The sequence below is a fragment of the Miniopterus schreibersii genome, assembly GCF_964146895.1.
Source record: "Miniopterus schreibersii genome assembly, chromosome: 7".
Lineage (NCBI taxonomy): Eukaryota > Metazoa > Chordata > Mammalia > Chiroptera > Miniopteridae > Miniopterus > Miniopterus schreibersii.
The window spans coordinates 50,782,911-50,809,592 of record NC_138108.1 but is presented as its reverse complement, the minus strand read 5'-3'; the positions used below and the strand labels follow the sequence as shown (position 1 = coordinate 50,809,592).

The 26,682-nt window shown below is 38.6% G+C and overlaps 1 protein-coding gene across 1 annotated transcript in view; it reads right to left on the bottom strand.

Moving 5' to 3' along the window:
- LOC308559240 (CD302 antigen) overlaps positions 1-26,682 on the bottom strand; it is a 119,369-nt gene that overhangs the window by 38,140 nt on the left and 54,547 nt on the right. Inside the window, exons 25-34 of the mRNA XM_081141736.1 lie at positions 23,892-24,115; positions 19,502-19,667; positions 17,929-18,096; positions 16,395-16,511; positions 13,287-13,481; positions 10,504-10,730; positions 9,050-9,218; positions 6,669-6,818; positions 4,002-4,124; positions 1,807-1,974 (exon numbers count right to left, since the gene is read on the bottom strand). Of these exons, the coding sequence (XP_080997862.1) occupies positions 1,807-1,974; positions 4,002-4,124; positions 6,669-6,818; positions 9,050-9,218; positions 10,504-10,730; positions 13,287-13,481; positions 16,395-16,511; positions 17,929-18,096; positions 19,502-19,667; positions 23,892-24,115 (1,707 nt within the window). The remainder of the gene's footprint in view (positions 1-1,806; positions 1,975-4,001; positions 4,125-6,668; positions 6,819-9,049; positions 9,219-10,503; positions 10,731-13,286; positions 13,482-16,394; positions 16,512-17,928; positions 18,097-19,501; positions 19,668-23,891; positions 24,116-26,682) is intronic.

Genomic DNA, 26,682 nt, shown 5'->3' with positions numbered 1-26,682 from the left:
CCCGCCGATGAGAGCCACGACGCACAGCACAGAGAGCGCGACGGCTATTCCTCGGTAATCAGGGCCTGGAGGGGACAGGGGTCACAGTGCAGGAGGGGGTGCGAAAGCGGTTACTATTGTTTTATGCATTCGGCTGCGTGTCACATAAGTAAACCTGCACAAATTAGATACGGTGAGTGCCTGATTGTTTCATAGCATGAACACAGAATTCAAAATCACCGTCAAACACTTAAGTGCTTTCCCTCCCCAAATTTAACTGTTTTCCTCTTCATTCAAATCCTCTGCATGGGTGCAGTAATTTTCTTCCAAAGAAATTAAAGCACTATCATTATTCTCACGCTCCCTTCTCACCACTCTTTTGAGAGTATCACTCCCAGTATAGTACCTTACTTTGACAGCAAATTGCTAAAAGCTGTACATTTTTGTGTCTGACTCACCTAGAGCGAAATAAAGTATTATTTGCTTTAAAATGATGTAAGCCTTTAGGATGACCTCATAGTTCCTAGCCACTCAAATGCTGTCCCCGGCCCCTTCTCCGCATGCTGCTGAGATGGACATGTTCTGTCCCATGACATTACTATCATCTCTGTGCTGACCTCCCTTCCCCCTCATGTGTCCAACAATATACTCTACATTCCATATGGATATCTCATCTCCCTATGGATAGTTGAAAATGGCCAAATTAGAACTCTTGGTTTACATCACCCTAATCCTGTCCCCCCTCCCCCTCCCCCCCAAAACATTCCAGTCGTTTTCCATTCCATTCAGGACAGACCTGAACTCCAGACCCTTGTTTCCGGAGCCCTGAGCCTCGGGGAGCAGCCTGCCCTCGAGCTCCTCCCTGAGCATCACCAAGGTTGTTCTGCCTTAGGCTCTCTGCTACAAACGGAATCTCTGCCTGGCGAGCCTCTGCCCCTGATGGTTGCTGGCTGGTCTTTCAGGTCTCAGCTTCAAAGTCAGGCCTCAGCTGCTCTTAGACGTCTTCCCCGATAGCCCAACCGAGAGTACCCATCCCCCTGGTCTCGATCACATAGAATTCAGAACTATTTGATATTTTCCTCTCTTCTAAATATGGACCTGCTTGGTTACCTATCATCTGTCTTCCTCTACCAGGTTGTGGAGGAGGAAAAGGTATGCATCTCCTTTGTCGTGTTCGCAGGTGCACCCCAGCACATTGAGTAGACTCGGGATATTCCCTGGATCGGTGAACGATTACATAGATGCTGATGGGCGCTTTTATGCTAGATCTTTAAAAGTGTTGCTGGGAAAAAATTTAGAGTTCTTTCGCTAGAAATGAAGTTAAGATTTTTATGGCTATATTATATATCAACTCATGATGAAAGATAAGTTCAAACTGTGATTTCCTACAGATACCGAGGTAATTTTAATTAATTAAGCAAGTTTTGCAATATTGTTGAGTTTTAAGGGAATGGGGAGAAAGAAGGCACACTGCGGAATTAAACCTCTGAGCTTTTACATATTTAAACCATAGAATAAAATATGTTAAAAACATATTCAAAGAAATGACCTGTCTAATACGCTGGCAGCTTCCAGTTTTCTCAGGAAAGAATTGTACAACATTTAGACTTTAAGTCATTTCTTCTGGAAGTTCTGGGCATCTGGTGCATTTATTGTCTCTTGTAATCTATTTTTTTCTGAGGGAAAGAATCTCCATGACTTAAAATTTATATATATATATATATATAGTTTTAAGGACTAAATACTTTAGGACCAAATACAAAATTGTTCATTTATTTCCTAGCCTGTTCTGCAAAAATGTTTCTTAAGGACAGGTTACATACTTACCCAGAGGAACTTTGCAGACCACTCTTCCATAGCCATGTGAACATTCAACTTTTATCCAAGTTTCATTTGAGGCTAACAAAATGCTACATTTTTCACCATCACTTTTACGTTTATTTGCCCATTTGACAAATTTCAATTTTGATCCATCTATCCAGTTCCAAGATTTATCTAAAGAAATAAATACAACTATGTTTATTGTCATTCATTTACCAAGGTAAAAATGCTTTGTGGCTCATACAGTGTTATGCCACTATTTAAAATGAAATTCATTAAAAGTGAAAAAATTTAAAAATCAGTCCATCAGTTGCACTTGTCACATTTTAAGTGCTCAATAGCTATATGTGGCTAGTGACTACTGTATTGGACAGCGCAGATATGTAGAAAGTTCTATTAGACAACACTGATATAGAAGGTAGTGTTTGATTAAAGGGTAGAATTCTTGCACATTTATTGTGTGAGAGAGAGATTTCTAAAGACCTTTATCTCCCTTCCTCTCTAGCCCCAAGGACGGTCTTCCCACCATGACTCTATCTTTATTTTCCAGCTGAGGTAACGCCACCTTGTGGCGATAGTATAAACACAACTTACAATTCATTTAGATGGTCAACTTTGACCATTTTCTTTGTTTTTAAAATTTTAATTTTTAAAATTTTTATTAATTTCCCCCCCAAATCAATACATGGCTTTTATTGCATCTTTAAAATACCCCAAATAAGTCTGAGGAATCATTCGGCATCTTGCTGTTTCTATAGCTGGACAACTTAGATTTTATTCATCAGCCTGCTGAGCTCTTCTTTTTTCAGAAACAGATACCATCCAAAATTTTTATGATATCCGTGTTTTTAACTGTTGTGGCTTGCTGAATCAAAGCAGCTGAATTTGATACAAATTCACTGTCATTTCCTTCAAGAATCAATTCATCTTTCTGGGCTTGAGATACTGAACAAGCAATGCCTGACCTCATCTGACCCCTGTAGGTTATTTTTTGCCCAAGAAATTTATTGATTTCAACAAGAGAACTGATCTCCTGAATAATGGCGTTGATGGGGAAGTGAGTGTACACAGACCTCATCTGTAACGGAGGCCCAGTGTAACAGCTTTGATCATGTTCTGTACATGACTGAGATAGTGCGAATGGTGGCCAGTTCTTTTCTACTTCCCCACCATTTGCCAACCCAGAGCCCCTTCTTTTTATTCCCAGGGAGACTGAGTTCTGCACTGATGTGACTGAAGTCCCTCTGCAGGGTGCTTCTGGGGCCCTTCACAATCACTGTGGGTCCCTTTTGACATTTTCTGGGATGTCAACAGTCTGATTGCTGAGAATGATCTTCATCCTCGCAGTAAATACAACAAAGAGCTTGAGTTTTTATTTTTTAATTAATTAATGAATGAGTTTTTAATTGAATTTATTGGTATGACATTGGTTTATAAAATCATACAGGTTTCAAGTGTACAACTCAATAAAACATCCACTGCACACTGCCCCAAACAAAGTTTCTTTCTGAGAAGTACTTAACATTTTGGGATTCACATTTATTTTGAATATTTAGAATTACACTTTGCATAAAATGTGAAACAGATTTCCTATTATTTTATTGAATTCATTCTTTCTCGATTTCAAGTTCACTCAAACTCTGTATCTGTTATTTCTTATTGACGTATTCTCCCACAGAGCCTTCTGAATCAATGCTTTGCAATTTTACTAAGCTAGTTTGAAAAAAAAAATCACTATGAAGATTTAATTTTGCTCTGTGGTAAAAATGTTCCAAGAGGGAAGGAAACAACAAGAAAAGAACTTTCTGAATTACAGAGTTATAAGCTGGAAAACCTTGGAGTGATAGACCTGAGAACTCTAGGGGAGGTAAGTGATAGGATCCTTGCAGGGGGACGGGGGTGACAGATAATTGCTTAGAAGGAAAATATATCCTGTTGGTCCATGTATCTTAAACCTCTAACAATTCCAGTTGGTTTCAACTGATTTTCTATTTCATTAGTGTTTTCCATCATTACTAATAAGTCATTCACTTATTCATTAGGAATTTATAAGCCTCGAAAACAGCCAGCAGACCAAGTTTATTCATCAATAAGAAGCATTTGAATTAGATACCACTGGACATTCTTTAGCAAGGCTGAGCTGGTATTTAGGACAAGTTAGAACTCTCTTTGCATACTGCACACACAAAGATGTCTCTTACCAGTCGGATGTTGAGATAATCCAAGCCAAACTCTCATGGTAATATTATTATTTTCCCTCATCAGTCTGCTCACAAATTTATTCTCATTGTCATCTTCCACAGTAACAAGAGTTGCAGAATGAGCTGTTGAAGGAAAACAACCCCCAAACTAATTAGTTTAGGTTAGTGGTTTATTATCAACCAGCCATTTGAAAAAAACACAGAAACTATCATGATCAAGATCACTGAGGAATTCAAACTTTGCAAAGAATGTTTTTAAAACCTGATATGGGTCAGATGTTCAAAAGCATAGCATTAATAGCTTCCTAAAAAAGTTAAAAATATTTCTAGATTGAAACTGTATAAAGAAATATTATTATTATTTTTTTTCACAATGTTTACCTGGCAACCTTTTTTGATCTTGGAACTGGCTAACCAGTGAGACATGTGTATGAACAGTTCATCATAAAAAGTGAAGTGTGTGATAGTAGAAAGATATGTTTCCCTATAGATTTTCAGCACTCTCTTCAACAACAATTTCTGCACATATTTGCTTCTGTTAAAATGAAAATGAAAGCAAATAGGTTTGGGATATTGGGGAGCATTAGCCTTCCTTTTAATATTATTTTATACATACGTGCATTTGGTCATGCCCATTGTAAGTTTCTAAATATAGTATAGAATTGAAAGAATGAGTATTCTTGAAGTTTGATAGGTCACCCCAGACCCATAGAGAACACAGTGCTATCATCAGCATCAGGCAAGGGATGGAAACAAAATAATAACTAGACTTGGAAATCAGTTTTAAATGGTGTTGAATATTCTTCAACAGTGACAAGCCTATCCACACTTGAACTTTTGTGGTGGGGCATATTTAAAGAGGGGCAAAGGAAAGCCTTTACTCTGTTATAGATCCCACAGTGTGCAGGAACTTTATATGTTACCTTGTTTAATATCACATAATCCTATAGAGGAAGGTATTATCACTGTCTTACAGATGAGGAAACTGAGGCTCAAGGAGAGGAAGTAAGTTGGTTAGGTTTAGGCAGTCAATTATAGAATTAGAAAGTAAATCTCAATCTTTCTAATAATAAGAATAGTTTTAAATGCTCACTACTTGCAGGGCACTGTTCTACATTTGTAAACATATTATCTCATTTCATTCATTATTACAACAACCCAATCTTTACCCAAACTTTGAAGCAAGTACTACAGTTAACCCTTCAACAATGGGTTTGAACTACGAGGGTCCACTTACAATTTTTTTTTCCCAATAAAATACAGTCAGCCCTCCGTAACTCTGGGTTTTGCATCTTCAGATTCAACCAATCTTGGATAAAAAGCAGTACTTTCCATCCGAAGATGGGAATCTGCTGGTGCAGGCCAACTGTATGCATTGATCTAAGCCATTTTATATAAGGGACTTGAGGATCTGTGGATTTTGGTATCTGCGTGGGGTGGGAGTATGGTCCTAAAACCAATTCCTGGTGGATACTGAGAAACGACTGTAAATTTTGAGGGAGTCAAAAGTTATACATAGATTTTCCACTGCATGGGGGTCAGTGTCCCTAACCCACTCCTTGTTTAAGGGTCAACTATAATTTTATTCTCTTTTCAGGTGAGAAAAGAGAAACAATTATGTAACTTCTACACTATCACTCAGCTAGTAAGTAAGAGAGCTGAGATTTAAACCCAGACCTGTCTGCCTCCAAGGCTTAAGTGTTTAACCTTCACACTTCAATGAGAGTAAACCTTTCAATTTTCTTCTTGAGGTGACTTCTGACTTTCAGAACCTAATAGCTCCCAATAGTTCCCATCAGGGTGTGTGTGTGTGTGTGTGTGTGTGTGTGTGTGTGTGTGTCTACCTACCTATGTATCTGCTATACATGTGTGTGTGTGTATCTGTGTTACATATGTATAATGCAGAACAGTTCCTATCATGTAGTTAAGCAGTAATAAGGAGATTTTAAATCTGTCCAATGTTTCTACAACAGCTAGCAAAATAAATGAGATAAATGCCATCTGCCTAGCTGAATTGCTACCCAAGGATACAGGTCCTCTAGAAGTCATTTCACAGTTTGACTACTGGCTAAATTTATCATGGGAGAGAGTCAATCATTGCTGTTCTTTCTAAAATAGTTATATCTGAAGATGAAAAGTCCTGTTCCTTATGGTGTTCAGCTGATGCGAGTCACTGTTACTACAGAATGGATGATCAGCCCATGTTTTTAGTTACCCTGGTCAGATAAGCTTATTTATTAATAACTAAGTCATGGAAAAATCTACAATTTTGTATTTATTACTTAACCAACTTTATACAAAATTTACCTCTTATCCCCTCCACTTAAGCATATCTAGCTATACTTAACACCATTTCATTTGTCAGTATTTTCACATAACAATTCACTTAGCCATTTTCCATTCTACTTCCTCCCACTTATGTTTATTTTCCATGTACTTATTCTTAGGTTGATCATTTTTAATGGTTATTCCAATATTCCATTGGGGTCATATATCATAAAATACTTAACCCCTCCCACCACTGGGCAATTAGATTATAATGCTATTATAAATAGCAAGTGCTTTAAAAATATTTTCAAAAATATAATCATCATTTCAAATTATTTCTTTAAAAAATTCCAATGATTCAATTATAGAGTCAAAGAAAATCAACGAATTTTAACTCACCAAGTTCCGAACAAAATTGTTTGGCTTCTGAGAAATTGCGCAATGCCTGGTCATATGCGTAACAGTGGTCCCTGTACTGGATCCACTGGGATCCGTTCTCTTTCACTGCTGGGCACCTCGGTGAGTATGTAGGAGAGGATACCTCCTGAGCTATAGAAATGTGAGACAGTTGTAAAAATGCACAGAAAAAAATGACTGACTTTTGAGTATACATTCTAATTAGCTTTTTGGAATACTATTTTAAAAACTTAGATGATAAAGTACTTGCTCTCTAAAATGGATTTAGACTAAATTAAAAACAATTAGAAAGACAGAATAGGAAAGGAGCAAAGACAGGCTAGGCAGGCCTGTAACTACTTTGAAATAATAATTAAAATTCTTCCTTTCTTTGGATTCCTTTTTATTTTGATAATATAAACCCAGTTTTACCTTGCCATAAAAATCACAACCACAAGTGAAAATCTGGTAATGTGTTTACAAAAGGCCATATATCAGCAAAGAAAAATTTGTCTCAAACCAAAAAAGAGGAGGTGTGGCTTCTTAGTTTTAAAATATCTCCCTGGTTTCCATTTAACATGTTTAATTTTAACTGTGCTGTATACCACAGGAAGCCTGGGTAACAAAGCCTGTGCCTCTTAACACTTGTTATTAATTTCCACAGAAGAGAGTATGGGAACTGGAAAGTAAACTGTCCACAAGCTACTTGTGAGGCAGAGACGATCGGAGTCAGAGCCCTGGCCCGGGACGGTCAGTCGTCTCGGCCTGAGCCATCCCTCTGGACGCACTGTGTGGTGGGCACGCCCTTCAGCAATGGAAGGCGCCTCCTGCCTTTCCCCATGTCTCATCTGGGTACAGTTCTTCTTATTTGTGGCCCCTGTGATTCCGGAAGGAAGGCTGCTGCCGTTTCCTCCTTCATGGAGAGATGTTCTGACGGCTCTTAATTCCTTCTCAGCTTCACTGTCTTCTGTTTCTCCAGCTGGGCCTGATCTTCTTTGAACTCTAGTTATTTGACTGGCTTTTGCCTCCATTCTTTCCATTAATGCCCTTGCTTTGAGCTCTAAGTCTTCCTTCAGTTTGACAGTTGATAATTCCCAGGCAAGTTTCCTAGTGACTGATGATAAAAGTTCCTCGCCAAATGCATCTGTGAAGCCTGTAGGACTTGTGACAGCTCTACATGAACACTGCTGATGGAGGGAGAAGTTACTAGCAAGTTCCTCCTTTTACCACCTTGTGAAATAGTTGCTTTCTCAAAACTGTACTGCTAATGACTCCACTGTTGCACAAGCAATGATGTGTGTTGCTTCATTGGATGAAAAACATACTGAACACTGGCCACCAGTGCATGGCTAGGACTGTTGGACCTTTCTGAATGGCTTGGCTTTGAAAATAAATTCTTCTTGTCTGGCCGGCATGGCTCAGCGGTTGAGCATCGACCAATAATCCAGAAGATTGAGGTTCGATTCCCAGTCAGGGCACATGCCCAGGTTGCTGTCTTGATCCCCAGCAGGGGGCGTGCAGGAGGCAGCCGATCCATGACTCTCTCATCATTGATGTTTCCATCTCTCTCTCTCCCTCTCCTTTCCTCTCTCTAAAATCAATAAAGATATATTAAAAATAAATAAATAAATTCTTCTTATACTAGGAACATATGGAGATACCTTATCTTCAAAGTCTACTTATTTCTAGTCCAGTCTGCACCTGGGCTGTCTTAGGCTGCATATATTTTCTTTCTTTATTGCTATTCATGGAGTTTTACTTCCAAATCTTGCTTTTTTTTTCCCCTGCAAGGGCCAGCACTGAGAACCAGAAGCTTCAGAGACCACCAGCTGCACCAGGCCCTGGCCTGCCCAGCATGCCTCTGCAGCTCCTGGGTGGTCTGGGTGCTTGTGCTCTTCCCCAAGGTTCACGCTCTGCCCACCAGAAGTGACCCCAATTCCAGCCCCTGATGGAAGGGGCTCTTTCCTCAGATTTTAAGGATCATATATGTTTGGAAAATGCTTAGTTACATAAAGTGCAACAGACGTCTTTACTATAGAAACTCTCATAGCCATCAATACGGTAGACCATTGAGACATTTCCCACATTTACATGCTCTGGAACACTTGTTTAAAAGAAGCATCTCAGCCTTTGAAAATGCTGCAAATCCACAAATTCTAGAGTTAAAACTTACCTAGTCATAGAACAACTGAATATCTTTGAGAACAAATTCCTTGAATGGGTATCATGTGTTTATTTCTCTTCACAAAGTATCAGAATTATTTTTGGAGGACTTGTGAATAAACCTTACTTAAAATCTATAAAAATTCCTTTTTACTTAATCAAATGCATAAAACAAACATAATATTTTAGTAAATATACAGTTATTTGAAATCACGTCTTACATTTTGTAGGTTTATAGCAAATAGCGCCATCCGTATGAGACTTGCATTTTTCATGTTTCCAAATTCCTTTTGGATCCAAGAGAACACAATTTCCAGAAGACTGCTTATCTTCCCATGGGACGTAGTCAAACGCACTGCCATCAGACCACTCGAAATTCGATTCTGTTCCCTGTTTTAAGAATTAGAGAGACAACCTGAATCTAGATGAGTGACTTCAAAAAAGATCATAAGCAAAAACATATATACTTTAAGAAGTGTTGGAATGGAGCGTTAATTATTTGCTCGCAAGTGTTGCAGGTATGGACCTGTTTGTAAAATCAGGGATTTACTGTTGATGCAGTGATTTGACATTTGCTCTGGCACAATTTAAGTAGGATTTTAAATCTAGAATTACTACAGATTTACTACACTCTGTCTCTAGATTTATTCTGTTTAAGGATGAGTTTATATAACACTTGAAATTAAATGACATGCAAATGGCTTCCACTTGTCACAGTTAGAGGTTTACAATTCCACATTGATATTATTCTAAATACTGTTTTTTATGTTATAGAGTTTTATGGTTTGTGTCTCTGGTTACATTCCCCCCACCCCATATTACAGAAGCCAGCAATGTGCAGGGAGCTAGAAGAGGAAAATACTTCCCAAGAAACTCATCCGTGAAGATTACTTTTGATTTTTCCTTGATTCTATAATCTTAATTTGCCGTTCTTTATTTCATTTTCTCTACATTGTTCTAGAGATTATTTAAATTAGGCCTTCAATTCTAATCTCAATAGATGTCTACTTTTTGTATACTAGACATTATTATTATAAGTACCTGACTATACTAATTAATGGGACTCAAATAGTGGCACAAAGGACGTGTTTACCAGGAGAGGATTACTCTCAAATAGTGCTAATTTCGGGGGGGGGGGTGGAGAAGTGGGAAGAAAATATACATTTACAAGTCCTAATGTTAAGAATTCCACTTGGCACCGTTTTGTGTTAATCTTCACTATAATCGTAGATTAAGGAAAATATTATCACTCCAAAATATTACAGATGAGGAAATAAGCTTCTAAATGTCAAGTAATGTGCCCATGATCACTCAGCATGTAAATGGAAGATCTGCCACTAGTACTGAAGCTCGGGCTTTTCTGATTCTGTGCTGTTTCTTTTTCACCAGCTTTCCAACTGGTCTCCCCCAAACAGACCACAGAGGCCTTGCTGAGCTACCCATCTGCTGGGCCCTGGCAGTGTTAGGGCAGTGCCGGTCCCAGCTGTGTGCTGCAGTGCACTCGACAAATATAATTTTCTATTTGTTCTCTGCTGTGAAAAGGTAAGAAAGTACTATGCCATGCAAATTGAGTCCCAGAACTTAATCTGATGTTATACTTTGAATTGATATTTTATGTTCACATTTCCAAGCCACTAACACATTTGGAAAATTTCTGGAAAACAAGAATACTCACATCGTGACTTGATAGCCCCACCCACAGTGGAAATCCATCACGCTTTGCAATATCTTCTAGGAAGAGCTGGCCATTTTGGTTATGAACACTTGCCAAGTGACCTCCACTCTGAGAACATATGTTTATTGCTTCATACCATGTCACTGTTTTTTGAATAACACTGTAAATGCCATCTTCATAGGGAATGAACTGAGGCAGAGTAGTATTATATTCTTCCTTGTAGTCAACTATAATATTTAAATGAAAAGTGTTTGTGATTAAATTTGAATTGTTTGAAATACATATTTGGGGTAAGACCGGTCATATAATCACTTCAAAAATTAAATAAAGCTGTGTTTGTTATTACGAAGGGAGGTCAAATACATAATTCGTTTTTCTTACTGCCACAGCACATTTAACAGGCTCCTAAATACTACAGTAGTCTGGTTGATTAAGAAAAAGGCATAAACATTGTCTTTCACTTAAGGAGTTCACCTATTTCTTGTGGATAGAACAGCAATACCTGCAATGAGGGCGAAACAATTCCCCACTAGAATATGTGTAACTGACTGAGAAAGAGAGAGTCCTCTGAATTAAGGCAGTCAGCACCTTGCTTGAAAAATTAGGTCTCCAGAGGGTAGGGTAGGTGAACTTAGGACTAAAAAGAAATAAGGTAACCAGAAAGTAAGCTGAAAACAAACAAACTAATAATAATAACAAAACCACAATGATGAGGATATTTCAAAGGGACACAGAAGCCAAGTGAAAGAGCTCCCAATGGCGAGAGCTGGAACAATTTGAGCAAAATATTAAATAATATAGTATAAAGGATTATATTCCAAGTATGAAATAACTAACCATGAGCCCATTCTGGTGTTGATAAATGACTGAACAATATTTTTTCCAATTACAGTTTACATTCAATATTATTTTGAATTAGTTTTAGGTGCATAGCACAGTGGTCATATAGTTTACAAAGTGATCCCCCCAATATTTCAAGTACCCACCTGGCACTATACATAGTCATTACAATATTATTGACTATATTCCCTACGCTGTACTTTACATCCCTGTGACTATTCTTAATCCCTTTACCTTTTTCACCCAGCTCCCCTCTGGCAACCATCAGTCTGTTCTCTGTATCTATGAGTCTGTTTTTGTTTATATTGTTGTCTAGATTCCACATATACCAGTGAAATCATATGGTATCTGTCTTTGACTGACTAATTCAATGATGGAATATGTTTTTAAATGGGGAGAATTCCAAATAGTGATGTAGATACTGCCCCCTTCAGGAAGGCAGAGGTAAGTGCCCACTATCTAAGTGTGGACTGAGTAGTGACTTCCTTACAAAGAGTGTGGTATGGAAAAGGGGGAAAGAGTAACTTAGCAGTGGGAAAATCTGACAAGTATTACCTAGAGCCTGGTGACCGAGGTTAAAATCAATAGTGATAATCATGTTGATATCATACCCTTTATATGATGTGATGAGAATGACACTACTATGGTTTTCCCCTAAACTCCAAACCCATAACCCCAAATTAATCACGAGAAAACAATGAGGGACATTCTACATGACACATGACCAGTGCTCCTCAAAGCTGTCAAGGTCACCAAAAGCAAGAAAAGGCTGAGAAATTGTCACAGCCATGTCACCATAAATGTGACATGGTATCTTGAATGAAATCCCAAACAGAAAAATGACATCAAGCAAAAACTAAGAACATATGAATAAGGTGTGGATTTAGTTAATAATAATTTATCAATATTGGTTTATTAGTTGTGACAAATGTACCATACTAATGTAAGATGTCAACAATAGGGAAAACTGGTTATGGTAATTTATGGGAACTCTACTATCTTTGCAACTTTTCTGTAAATCTAAAACTATTTTAAAATGAAAAGTTTATTAAATATATAAAAAAATAGTAAGACTTCTTGAAAGACTTCTTGGCAGGAAAAATGAGGATGGGAAGACACTGTACATGGGACAATTAAGAGCTCAGCCTTTGGGGGTGGAGAGGGGGTGGGTGAGGTGGAAGAAGGAATAGAGGGGATAAATGTGATGGGATAAAAAGAGAGAGAGATCAGCCAGGCAGAAAAAGTCTTCACTGGGCCAAGAATGGGGGGAAAGTGGGGGCTGGAAGAGAGCCTAGAATTTTAGAATAGACAGTGAATTCTAGAAAGCCTCAAAAGTTTACATGGACTCAAAGTAATTGATAACAAAAAATTTCTGGAGAGTGTTGATGGAAACAGTGCTTCGGGAAGTTCTCCTGCAGCTCTGTGAAGAAGACCGGCCTGAATGTGTCCCTGCTGGGCTCCACGTCAGCACAGCCCTTACAGCAGAGTGGCAGTAAAATAACAGTTTTTAAGCTGTGAAAAATTTAAAACTGACATGCATTTAAAAATAGATTTTTTAAAAGGAATTAGGCAAGGTTGAGAGACATTCATTTTCAGCCTGGAATGTCAAAACTCTACCTAAACACACTTTCTTATTCAGAAAAACTGTATTCATCCTTCAAGGCGCAGCCAAGCTTTACCTGCTCCATGGATTCCTTGCTTTCGTTGATCTATTTTTACTTTCGGATAAATTTAAGCCATACCGAATAAACTAAGACTAATCTACATAAAACAATGATAAAGAATTTAATGCTGTCTCCCTGACTACATTTTAGTTGTTGAGGTCAAGACTACAATGCCAGGGACATTGTCTTTTCCTTCCTCTGTGACCTCTTATAGCACCTCTCATAGCGGAGAATATATTCTCTTTCCCTGGAGTGGAAACTTTACATTAGCATACTTACCCATTTCAATTTTACAAGCAAGAATGCTGTGCTGATGAAAAGAAAGTATTTCTTCAATAGCGTTAAAGGTCTGAATATCCCAGAAGCCATCAGTGCTCAAGCCAGCAAAAAACTGGCCGTTCTTCACCGCTGGCCTCCCTGCTCTCCAGTGCGTGTAGGACAGCATTGTCTTATCAGACCACAGGAGAGAATTATCTAGAGAAGAAACATTTTCTATGCTTAGAGATTAAATCAATACTTGAATTACAGTTATGAGGTTAATATTTAAATTTCAACTTTTCTCTCTTCTTTCTCCACTTCCTAAAAGGTTGTATGATTATATGTATCCTTCTAAAATAATTATAACAGTAAATCATGCTTATTTTCAATTTTGAAAGCACAAATTATAAACATGAAAGTCAAATTTTACTTATAATTCCACCATCCTGCAATAACTTTACATTTTATCTTTCATCAAATATTCATTTCTCCTACATATATGTTTAATTGCAATGAAAATGACTGTAACTATTTTGTAAAAAAAAATATTATAAAACTAGTGATAGAAATCTCTTCCCTGGACCTAAACCATATACAGTTGTGCACATTTATAGCAAATGATTTTTGACAAGGGTGCCAAGACAATTCAATGGTGAAAGAATAGTTCCTGGGAGAACAGGGTATCTACACACCAAAAAAAAAAAAAAAGAAAAGAAAAAAGCCCTAGCCAGTTTGGCTTAGCAGTTAGAGTGTCAGCCTGCAGACTGAAGGGTCCCCGGTCCGAGCAGGCTCCACCCCTGGCCCTGGTCGGGGCGAGTGTGGGAGGCAACCAATTGATGTGTCTCTCTCACAAGGATATTTCTCTCTCTCTCTCTCCCCCTTCTACTCTGCTGGAAAGCAATGGAAAAAATATCCTCAGGTGAGGATTTAAAAAACAAAACAAAACTGAAGCTGGACCCTTTCCTTTCACCATATGCAAAATTAACTCAAAATAGATCATAGCTCTAAATGTAAGAGCTAAAACTATAAAACTCTTAGAAGAAAACATAGGGGTACCTTTTCATGTCCCTGGGGTAGGCACAGTCTTCTTAGATATGCACACATGATAAAAGAAAAAATTACACACCTTACGTGGCTAAATTGTATGGGTCTGACTGTATCTCAATAAAGTTTTTGGAAAAACAAACTGCTAGGCCTATTAAAATTATGAATTGGGCCTGGCCCGCCTGGCGCAGAGTTTGAGCATCGACCTAGGATCCAGGAGGTTGAGGTTTGATTCCCAGTCAGGGCACATGCCCGGGTTGGGGCTCCATCCCCAGCAGGGGGGTGCAGGAGGCAGCCGATCAATGACTCATCATCGATGTTTCTATCTCTCTCTCCCTCTCCCTTTCTCTCTCTGAAGTCAATAAAATATATTTTAAAAATTAATGAATTGGTGTGAAGAGTGATGTCATTCTTACCCACACATAACCCTTGTCGTCCTGGCTATCTGTGCCTTTCACTGATCGCCATCCCCCAAAGCATTATCCTAAACACCTGCCTGCAGCAATGTAACACTAGAAGTGCTGTATGTATAATTTGGTTCTTTCTTGCAGCTTTGTACCACCTCATGTCTCCCAGTCCTCCTTTCCTGCTCCCCAAACGTTCAAGTTACCATTTTCTGGCTAATATAATGGGCAAAGGTGTATTTCTGAGGTTGCTATACAAAGGGTCACTTTTTTACTTGACTTGAAGTATCTTTCAGTTGACACGTGGCTTCTCCTAGTAATTTCTATTCATGGCCTTAATTTTGAAAAGTAAGAACTTTAAAAAAATGAAATTCTTTGTATAGGTGGTATATACAGTTAAATATTATTTAAGTATATGAAAGTGATAAAAAGACTTACGGATATAAATCAAGCCAGAAAGAATTAGATTTAAACCAAATTTGCTTGAAACATCTTTCTGTATGTTGCTCATATGTCTATTTTAATAGGAAATTTGTTACTCAGACATTTTATTTAAAAATTCAGGATGATTAAAAGAAAGTCTAAGGATCTGAAAGTGCTTTTCAGAATACAGAATATATTTTCAGTTGTTTGTGATAATATAATTAAGAATGTCATCAGAGGTACCACTGGAATCTCTAACTATATCCTGGGTGTGGTCTCCACTGCTCCATATGAGACCACTGTTTCCTCAGTCACTTTCAGGTAAAGCCTGAGAACTTTCCACCTAGTTTCCTTTTTTTTGGTAATTTCTAAATTTAAGGGTATTCAAGTGTCACTGGAATAAAAACTTGGGCAACTAAGTCCTACTGTGATGAACTCACCTTCTACTGGCAACCTAAGTCTTACCTATTGCTTGATAGTTTAATTTTTACTCATTTGCAAGCTACAAACATTTAAGAAAAGCCTTTGCAGCTCTGAGAAAGGCAAGTTAGAGAACAAAGAGAAGGCCAGATTTGAGTAATTCTGCTTCTTTTCCTGTCCTACCTCTGGCTGTCATTGTCCTGTGCCCCTTATTAAGCCCTGTTCTTGGGGAAAATGCATACTTTTAATGCTTTATGCCCACAAAGTGATTTTCATTTTCTCTAATTCCAGACTTCTATGATTTTCAGGATATCTCTATCTAAATTGATCTTATTTGCCTTATTATCAGAATCTGTGTTTAAAAAAATGTATAGAGATTATATCTTGGATTTGTGGTATTTAGTCCCAATTTCAAATATTCTATCCCATTGTCAGACTATGTCTGATTTTCCTAATGTATACATTAGGAAAGTGCAACATGAGTAGAAGTGTAATTCTGTTCTCACTCATTCCACATACACAGTACAGATACAAAGTAAGTATTGGAGATTTATATGGGAGTGTGATCGTATTTAGTTAGTCCTGAACTGCTAGGAGAGAGAGTAGAGAAAGAAAACTATTTCCCACCATTTAAGTCTAAGCTTGGTGGAAAAGACATTTTAATAGCAGAGCAGAGACACAAAAACTGTCTTTGTATTTACATGTTATGCTAAGTACATAATTATAATGTATATTGATAAACATATGCTTTGAAGAACTATACTTTTATAGCTTGATAAACAAGTAGTTTATAAAAAAGCATGAATATAAAGAGAAAATCAGCAGATTTACAACTTACTTTCATAAATTATACCTAACATGACCCACGACGCCATATAATGAAAGTGCAGAAGTTGCTCTTGGACAAAGTTGTTCTCTTTTTCATCACGAATACTCAGAATATGTGATTTTGGATCTGTGAAATAAAAAATAGTCAATAATTTTAACACTTATTTATCTAGAACACTGTATTTTGATTTAGAAAATACTATTTTCTAGTTTAATATACTCCCAAATTTAAATAATAGCAGAAAATAAGAAAGACATGCCTATTAAAACTGGCTCATTGTACTAAAAGGAATAGGTTAAGAAGTTTTTAACATGTTGAGGTTAAATTAGGTCTTACAGACTAGTGACAAGCTAGTAGTTGAGTAGAGAATTTAACACTGATTTGCCTCACTTTTTCTCCTTAAAGCTTATTTTGAGTTGGTACAAATCCACCTATATTAATGATACATTGTCAGACTATAATAAATAAAACCTCTTGGATGGGCTCTAAGACAGATCTTCTTTTGTCTTAGTGACCACTGTTTTATTAGGGTAAAAAAGTTTGATAGTTCCCACAGTGTGTTCCTTGGAGAATTAATACGAGTTCCTCAGAAAACAGCAACATGGATAAAAACTTTGCAAATATTGGTTAAACAAATCAACTAGTTCATTCATGCCAACATTGTATTATTATTATTATTATTTTAATATATCTTTATTGATTTCAGAGAGAGGAAAGGAGAGGGAGAGAGAGAGATGGAAACATCAATGATGAGAGACTCATTGATCGGCTGCAGCCCGCAACCCGGGCATGTGCCCTGACTGGGAATCGAACCCCGATCGCCTGGATCCTAGGTCGACGCTCAACCGCTGAGCCACGCCGAGCTGGGCCATGCCAACACTTCTTACAGTATATGCAAAAGAACTTTCGATCATCACTTAACAGGAAGTGATGGTATATAGTGTTTTTAAATCTTGTTCTTTTTCTAAGGATCCTTTTTTAGAGCATCTCTCATGACTAGCATTCTACAGAGCACTCTTTGGGGGATAATGGCTTGATATTTCCCATGGGAACTTTCCACAAAATTCAAAGGTCCACTGTTCAGAAGTTCCAAGTCCTCAGTGAATCTCATAGGAAATATCTGAAGAGTCTTCAAAGTGGGAAATACATATATTTTTTAAAAAGCAGAGCTGCTTCTTTGTGGCTTATCTAAGCTTTTGGCCATTTAAATTAACTTATTTTCATTTTGCCCACAGCTTAGCTTGATTTAACATCTAGTTCTCTGCTACCTAGTGTCACTCCTTTCCCTTGTTAAGTAAGAACCCGTTTTGTTTACAGCTGTAAAGACAGACTAGTTCTCTGATGAATGGGTAAAGAAAGAGGTAGCTCCTATACCTTCCATTTTAAATAAACACAAGTTTTAATACTTGTTGATAATGTGGAAATTAGATGAATATTTTTGAGATCTTGTTACTAGTGCTAAGTAGAAATATTTATAACACACTCAGGTGAGATTTAAAAATATGAGCATAATGCAATATATAATGGCATTTAATATACTTACTCAGTTTTTGGCATCTAGAATGAATATCATCATGTGTTACTGCCATATATCTATTCTTTGCTATCATGAAATTGTAGCAATAATTCTGAAAGGGTATCCATGGAGTATTTAAGACAGGAGATGGACATCGGACACTGTAGGCTGGTTTGGCTTCTCTTTCAGTCTCATCTAGGAAAAAAGAAAAGGTATGAATACTAATCTGAGATATAAATGTTAAATCCTGTTTATGGTAATTAGACTTCATTAGTAGGAAATATTCAGGAAGCCAAGAAATGATAACCTGGTGATGCTTGTTCTGTTTATACTCAATATAGTGTGACCTCTTAACTGGCTTTCTTCAGGAAAGGAGTTATTTAACACAGTAATTTTCTTTCCCCTGCTGTGGAGTGAGTGCAAGGATGTAAAAAATGAGGTGCTATTGGGTTAAATGCAATTTCTGTACTCAGAAAAACTATACAAACATAATAAAAGGCACCTAGCACCTACTATAACTTTGAGAGTTCATCTTCAAGTGTCTCGTTACTGATATCATCTCTAATCTTAAAGGAACGTTTTAATGAAATATGTGATGTACCAAGTAAGTTATTGCTTTAACCAAAGCAAACAGAAATAGTTTAAAATCTGACATCTAGAAAACCTGATTATGGCTCTTCCCCCCATTTTTTCATTTTGCGAAAAGGCCATATATTCAAGAAGGTGCGAGTATAGACATGCTCCACTCAAAGCCCACTGAACTGCTTTACTGTGCAGTAGAGACCATCCAGTGTCTCCCCCAGCTCACAGCCAGCCCCTCCATCTGTGAAGTCGTGTCTTCTTCTTACCCAAACCCACACATGTGGGCCCCTGACTGTTGTAAAACCACTTTCCTCTGAGTGAGCTGGAGACTGCATACCTGACTTAGCTGAGTCCTTCAGATTCTCTCTAAGAAACTGAAAAGTGGGATCAGAGACAGTCGGTTCTCCTCCAGTGATGGGTATAGGTGGGAGCCACAGAGCCGCCATGTGTCACGTGCAGGGAGAAGCAGAAAGTATGTAAAGAGAGGAGCGCAGGCCCACAGAGAGAAGCAGGAAGGACAGACAGAAGACTATCAGTTTCTGATTCCCATTCCTCATGAGGCTTAGCTCTAGCCCCATTTCTGAGGATCGAAAATTCTTTCTTGGTTTAAGCTAGCTTGAGCTGGTTGCTGTTACTTACAACCAAATGAATCTTAACAGAAAAATGTTAGTGGATTCTAAGAATTATAAAAGAATTCCCACAAAAAGAAGATTTTCTGTAAGAATATAAACAGAAAATATATGCAAAATGAGACTAATGAGGACTTAAAACTAAAAGGTCAATTACCATTGCCAGCTGATAAAGATAAAACAGTCAAAATTAACAAATTAATGACAAACTATTTAATATATAATAACTCTTGAATGCAAATATTCACAACAAAATTTGTTCTTAAAAGAACATGACTGTAATTTCCTTATGATTTCAAAACTAGATTTCACAAAACCACTCCCCTCAAATTTCACTACTCACAAGACTGACAGTAATTTAAGAAATAAAATATTTGAATTTGGCATACTTCCTGGGTAGTAGCAAATGGCACCCGGTTGGTTAGCATCGCAATCGGACGTTCTCCAGAATCCATCAGTGTCTAAAAACACGCAGTCCTCCAGTTGCTCATTATTTTCAGCCCAGCGACTAAACTGAAGATGTTTCCCATCTGACCAAATAAAGTTGAGTTCATCCTGCAGGGAAAAGAAATACATTGCAAGTAGCACTACTTCATGTGATCCCTTTTGTATTACTTTGGCCCTCATGGTCAATCTAACGACTTAATTTTCCCTTATATTTAACGCACACTGACATAGCACTTATTATCTGCCCGGGACTGTTCTAAGTGCTTGACACATATTAACTTATTTAATCCTCATAACAACCATATGAGATAGGTACTATCATACCCATTTCACAGATGAGGAAGCTGAAGGCAAGTAGCGTGCATAAGGTCATGTAGAATATAAGCTGCCCTGGTGTCCAGGGTCTGAATTATTACACTATGTTGCCTCACACATTATTGCCATGGTTGGTTGTTGGAAGTCAGCAAGCTACAGTGGAGTGAGGACCCCTGTAAGCACCGATAGACTTAGACACAGCATGTGGTCATGGACAGAATATGGGCTTCGGAGCTCAGCACACCTGGTTTTTAATTCTGGTTCGGTCACTTATGAGTTCTTGACTGTGAGTTTACCTTGCCAAATTTCCAACCCCTCAGCTACTAAATGGATGTGACACTGAATCTCATGGCTGGAATTAATGGCATAACTCGTGTAAAACTCATAACTCAGTGGCCAGCTGGTACACACAGAGAAAGCTACATAAATGTCAGTTCCCTTCCTCCTAACCCCATGTGACCATGTGGATGTCACACCATTGTTTCCACACTTGTGTTTGGGGACATGCTTCCTTATTACTACATTCTATTGTGCACTCAAAGTCTGTGAACGTCTGTCGTTACATCCTGACAAGGGCCTGACCAGCCACCTATCTTGAGGGAGGCTTTCAGAGGAGGGACAGGAGTCTGGGAGATGGAGTGTGGAGTACAGTTCTGTCTGAGTTTCCCCATAGTCCTGCCAGAGCCCCAGGCCTTACACGGTGGCTCATGGAGCTAAGTTTTCCTGAGGCCCAAGGTAATTTCGTATCACTGGCTCATTTGGAATATTGGGCAAAGGCCACACACAGTCTCCTTAGAGAACCATAAACAGCAAGCATGGTCAGGCCTCAGCACCACCAGTGCTTCATTCTGGGCTGTTCTCCACCAGAGTTCCAGTTGTAACTTGTGTGCAGTTAAGCCCCAGGCCACATGGTTTCAAATGTGGCTCTCTGGCCATGCAATGCCGCCTGCCCTCCATATTACCCTGGATTCGGCCCCTTTGCTGCACCCCCAGCTAACCCAGTCCCTGGGCCTCTGGAACTTGTATTCCTCATAGATTAATCATCCCACACCCTCCATCTCTTTACTGAATACTAAATCTCTTTGTTAAGACTATACATATATGTTTACTAAATTCGTGATGTTATTTAAAATCTGTTTTTTCCAAGAGAATAATTTCCTTCCAGCACCCACAGGGACGGCTGTTTGTTTTTCCATTCTCAAATCCCATAGGGCTACGAGAATGGGCTAGTAGGTATTTTTACCTCCTTTAGTCATTTCCTTTGAGGTATGGCCCTCTTACCACGGCAGACTCTCAGATTCCTTGCCTCTCTCTGACATTCACTGCGGATCTGGCCCACTTGCTCTTCCCTGACATTCACGAAGGAGATGCCCCAGGTCCTGCTCCATCCCCTGGCCCTCCCACTGATTTAGGGCTGTCTATGTTCACATGGACATCCCTAAACATGGGGATTCACCCAGTTCCCAAGCTTTCTTGACATTCCCTACTTCTATATGCTTTTACTTCTATGTACTTGAGTGACCTACTGCCACAGTCACACGCTGGACTTTATGTACCCCAGAGCTGCTGCACTGCAGACACTGTAAACATGCCTTAGTTCAGGCCAACATCATTTTCTGCATGAATTTCTACAAGAAACACTAACAGGTCTCCTATCTCTAGATTACTCGCTTCTTTCCCAACCTTCTCTCCAGTATAATTTTTCTTAACTAAAAATCTGATACTGTTGTTACCATGTTTAAAATCTTCCAATACCTTCACATTGCTGTCAATGTAAAGTTTTATTTATTTATACCCTGTCAATGTCCCAAAGACTTAAGGCAGCTTATGAAGATACTTACTAAACAGCTACATAGAATTTGTTAAAATAAAGAGTAACAGGAAAAAAGAGAAACATAACTAACGATTGAAAAACAGGATAAAAAACAAGACCCAAATCATTACATGGGGAAAAAAGCTACAAAACAGTATGATTCCAATTATCTTACAAATAAATATGTGTACATAGAAAAACAACTTGAAGGATATATACCCAATGATTAAATCATACATATCACAGGGTATTGGGATTACAGCTGATTTTAATATTTTCTTTTAACTTACTATAACTTTACAGATTTTCTACAGTGACAGTATGCTTTTGTTTCAAAAGGCTTAAGGTGATTAAAACTAGAAAATATAATAACTTATTACTACCCTCACAAGAGACACAGTAATGGGTTTCCCATGATAATAAACATCAAAGAGAAAGTAAATAAACGCACTGTTATGAAAAACTTGGTGCTGTGAGGGTCAGGGAAGCAGTTCGAGCCAATGATATGGCTTGACTTGGGGCTACATTAAAAAATATCCAGTCTTGCCCAGTGGGGCGTGGCTCGGCGGTTGAGCATTGACGTGGAATCCAGGAGATCGCCTTCCGATTCCCAGTCAGGGCACATGCCTGGGTTGCGGGCTCGATCCCCAGTCGGGGGTAGCCGATTAATGACAACTCTCTCTTCATTGATGTTTCTCTCTCTCTCCCTCTCTCTTCCTCTCTCTGAAATCAATAAAGATATATTAAAAAAAAAAAAATCCAGTCTTGGAGAAACTAGTTTTCAAGCAATTTCTATGTATTGCTTCTTTTAATTGAGATTCTGGAAACTGCTGGTGGTAATGAGTCCAAAGTTTGTCAAAGATGATGGCTACTTCTGAGTCTGTTCTCCAGCTCAGCTCTGGGTTAGTGCTAGGGCTGAATTGTCTTCGATCACATTTTCTCCATGCAGCCCTAAAATCATCTTGGTATGCTGAGGGTTACCCTAAGGTGTACATAGCTTAGGGTTGCTTCATAAGGAAATGGACTCCCTCTCCCTCCTGCTCTGCCAATTACCCTCTCTCTGAGAGTGAATTAGGAATACTGGTCTAGGTGACATTTACCTAACTAGGGCTTCACCAGTTGTGCACTGTGCAGATGCAGGGGGCGAAGTTCACATCACAGTCTTTGTAAATGGCACCCTCTGTCATCTGCCTAATGTATGCAGCCTTATACCCCAGCCCTGTATCTTACCCTTCAATACATCTCAGTGGGCAGAATATCAAAGTATTGCGTAGAAGGGCTAGAAAAGAGGCAAAATGGCCTGTCATACTGAGAGGAATACTACGGCTTTATTTTTAAAATCACTACTAATTATAAGCAAAAGCTTCAGTACCATAAATATTCCCATTTGTGCTACCTGTATGTGATTTAGTGTTGGGAATTGATAGGAGACTAGCATTCCTTGCTGAGCCATGAAATGAATGAGAAGTACCCAAGACATCTACCCAGGATCAGGGCTTGAGATGTGGGAAACACTATTCTAATCACCTCTTAGAGTGGCTGATTTTCACTCTGCTGATTCTGAAAGGGATAGGAAGGCGTCTTCAACCCCATCCATAGTCCTTCTACACACCCAACCTCATTTGATTTTTTAACCCTTCCCTTCCTTTCTTCTCTTTGTTGGCTGAGGAGACATGGCAGCTCCTGATTCCAGCTCAGTCTTTGGTTGGAATAAATAAAAGAAGTGATCAGCTACATATGTCTACTAGAACTTTTTCTTTTACTTTTTTTAAAAAAAAAGTCTTTATTGATTTCAGAGAGAAGAAGGAGAGAAGGAAATAGAAACATCAATGATGAGAGAGAGTCATTAACCAGCTGCCTCCTGCACACCCCCTTCTGGGGATTGAGCCCACAACTGGGGCATGTGCCCTGACCGGGAATTGAATAGCGATCTCCTGGACACAGGTCTATGCTCAACTGCTGAGCCATGCCAGCCAGGCTAGCACTTTTTTTTAATCTAAACAGTAAAGCACCAGATCTTCCAACTGTGGAAAGATGACTGCCACAAAAATTACATACTTCATGAAATTCATTCACTGGAGTGAGGTTTTATGATTTCTGGGTTTTTTTTGTTTTTTGTTTTAGTTTGATATGAGAGACGCTGTGCACAATAAAAAATGTCACATTCCACCACCCAATCCTGGCAGTTGGGACTGAAAACTTACATCTTGACTGGAAAGTCCAATCCACAGGGAAGAGTTGTACAGGACCGCCTGCACAGTCAGGAACGCCTGCTGGTACGGGTCTGTGATGCTCACCAGGCGCATGTTATCTTTCTGGCATTCCCTTAGGGCATCAGACCACGTCAGAGTCTTTAGGATTATTTTGTACAGATTATTTAGGTACTTTACAGTTTCTGAAGTATTCTTTGTTGGTGTGCCATTAATATCTGTATTGAAAAGAAAAAACAAAACACAAAAACCACCCACTCAGAGATTAAAGATGATGGCGGACTGAGTGGAAGCTACAATGACACTCTCCCAGGACCAAACTGGAATTACAACTAAAATATAGAAAAACCATCCTGAATAATCAACTGCAACTGAAGACGAGCTGGAGAGCACCCTCATAACGAAGGAAGAAAAATGGAGACCACAAAGAGACTGGTAGGAAGTGCAGAGGCACGAGAGGGCTGGCTGGGCTCCCACAGGCGGCAGCTGAAGGTCTAGAGGGATATCTCTGCTGTGGAAGGTTCCCACTGAGGACTCTGGGGCCTAAACCCTAGGCTGGGCTTCCCAGCCAAGAGCACCAGAACTGAGAAAGGTGCCCACATAACATCTGGCTGTGAAAAGCAGCCAGGTTTCTGTCTGCCAGAGAGAGACAGCTGGAAATGCAGGTATCCTCTTAAAGAGCCAATGCACAAAGTTTCGTGTGCAGCCACTCACCTTGGGCTCCTGCAGGGGAAGAGCAGAGTGGAATAAAGCAGTGTGAGGAGAATCTAGGGTTGTGGGCTCTGGAGATAGAGCTCAGAGGGCACCTCTCTGGATTCCTGTGCTGAAGAATCCAAATAGGCCCATGCCCAGGCACATAATAATTTAAAATGCCAAAAATTCAAGACAAAGAGAGAATATTAAAGACAATAAGAGAAAAGAAATCTGTTACTTATAAAGGAGTTCCCATAGGGCTGTCAGCTGACTTTTCATCAGAAACTGTACAGGCCAGAAGGGAATGGCATGAAGTATTTAAAGTAATGCAAAACAAAGATCTGGAACCAATACTACTCTATCCAGCAAGGCTATCATTCAAAATACATGGTGAAATAAAGAGCTTCCCAGACAAAAAAGGCTAAAGGAGTTTATCACCACTAAATCAGCATTGCAGGAAATGTTAAAGGGACTGCTATAATTAGAAGTAGAAATAGAATCATTGCAAGAAATGTTAAAGGGACTGCTGTAATAATAATAAGAAATATAGAGAGAAACATAGGCATAAAGAGTTAAAATGGCAATAAATAAGGAACTATCAATAATAACCTTAAGGACTTTCAGGGAGAGATCAATAGCAATACAGTCATAGTCGTGGACTAACACCCCACTGACTTCACTGGATAAATCTTCTAGACAAAAAGTCAACACAGAAACAGTGACTAAGTGGCTCACTAGATCAGATGGAATTAATTGACAGTTACAGAACATTTCACCCCAAAGCTGCAGAATATACATTTCTCTCAAGTGCACATGGGTTATGCTCAAAGATCACATTAGGACACAAAACCAGTCTCTACAAGTTCAAGAAGATTGAAATCATATCAAGCATCTCAGATCACAAGGGCCTGAAATTAGAAATCAACTGTAGTAAAAACACTCAAAAACATTCAAACACATGGTGTCTAAATAACAGGTTATTAAACAATGAATGGGTTACCAATAAGATCAAGAAAGAAATAAAAAACTTCCTGGAAACAAATGAAAATGAACACACAACAACCCAAAATCTATGGGATACAGCAAAAGTAGTCCTAAGAGGGAAGTTCATAGCACTGCAGGCCTACCTCAAAAAGCTGGAAAAATTGTTAGTAAACTAACCTTACAACTTAAAGAATTAGAAAGCTCCCCTATGAAGCAGTCCAGACCAGGGCTTTTGTTTGTTGGGAGCTTTTTTTTAAATTACTGCTTCAATTTCATCAGTTGTTATTAGCCTATTTAGGTTTTCTGATTTTTCCTGATTCTGTTTTACATGATCTCACTCATATGTGGAATCTAATAAACAAAATAGACTGAGGAACAAAACAGATCCAGAGACATAGAAGCATGGAATAGACTGATGAATCTCAGTGGGAAGAGGGGTTGGGGAGTGGGTGGGGAGAGATTAATCAAAGAACTTACATGCATATATGCATAACCCCTGGACAGAGACAACAGTGTGTAAAGGCCTAGGTGGGAGCAGATGCGGGGTGGAGGGGATCAATGGGGAAAAAAAGGGGGAATATCTGTAGTACTTTCAATAATAAAGATAAATTAAGAAACAACAACAACAACAAAAAACCCCTACCCACTCTGATAGTCATAGGATATTTAACCCCTCCCTCCCATAATACTGTACTTTAGATATTACTTATCTATTCCTTTATGTTACATTTTGGGTGGGAGAATTAGGCATGTCTTCCTGTGTACCTTAAGTAAAATGTATGAGCCCCAACATTTGTTTTCTAAAATCTGAAGAAAATTCTGTGTTAGTTGATCTGATTTAGGAAGGAGAAAATCTATAAATAAAAGTAGCTTATGAAAAGATTTCCACTGCAGGTTGGTGTCAAATACCTAGTTTGTGTGAACTGCTTCAACAAGAAGAGTTCCATTACCAACTGTTCACCTGGGAGAGTTCCCATGAAGAAATGTATGAAACTACCCATAATATATTTAAATTATTTTTAAATAATTTAAATTATTTAAATTATTGCTTTGTGGTGCTTTTCTGAATAGGGCCGTTACAAATGAGCAAAGATTAGTTTAGCAAAAA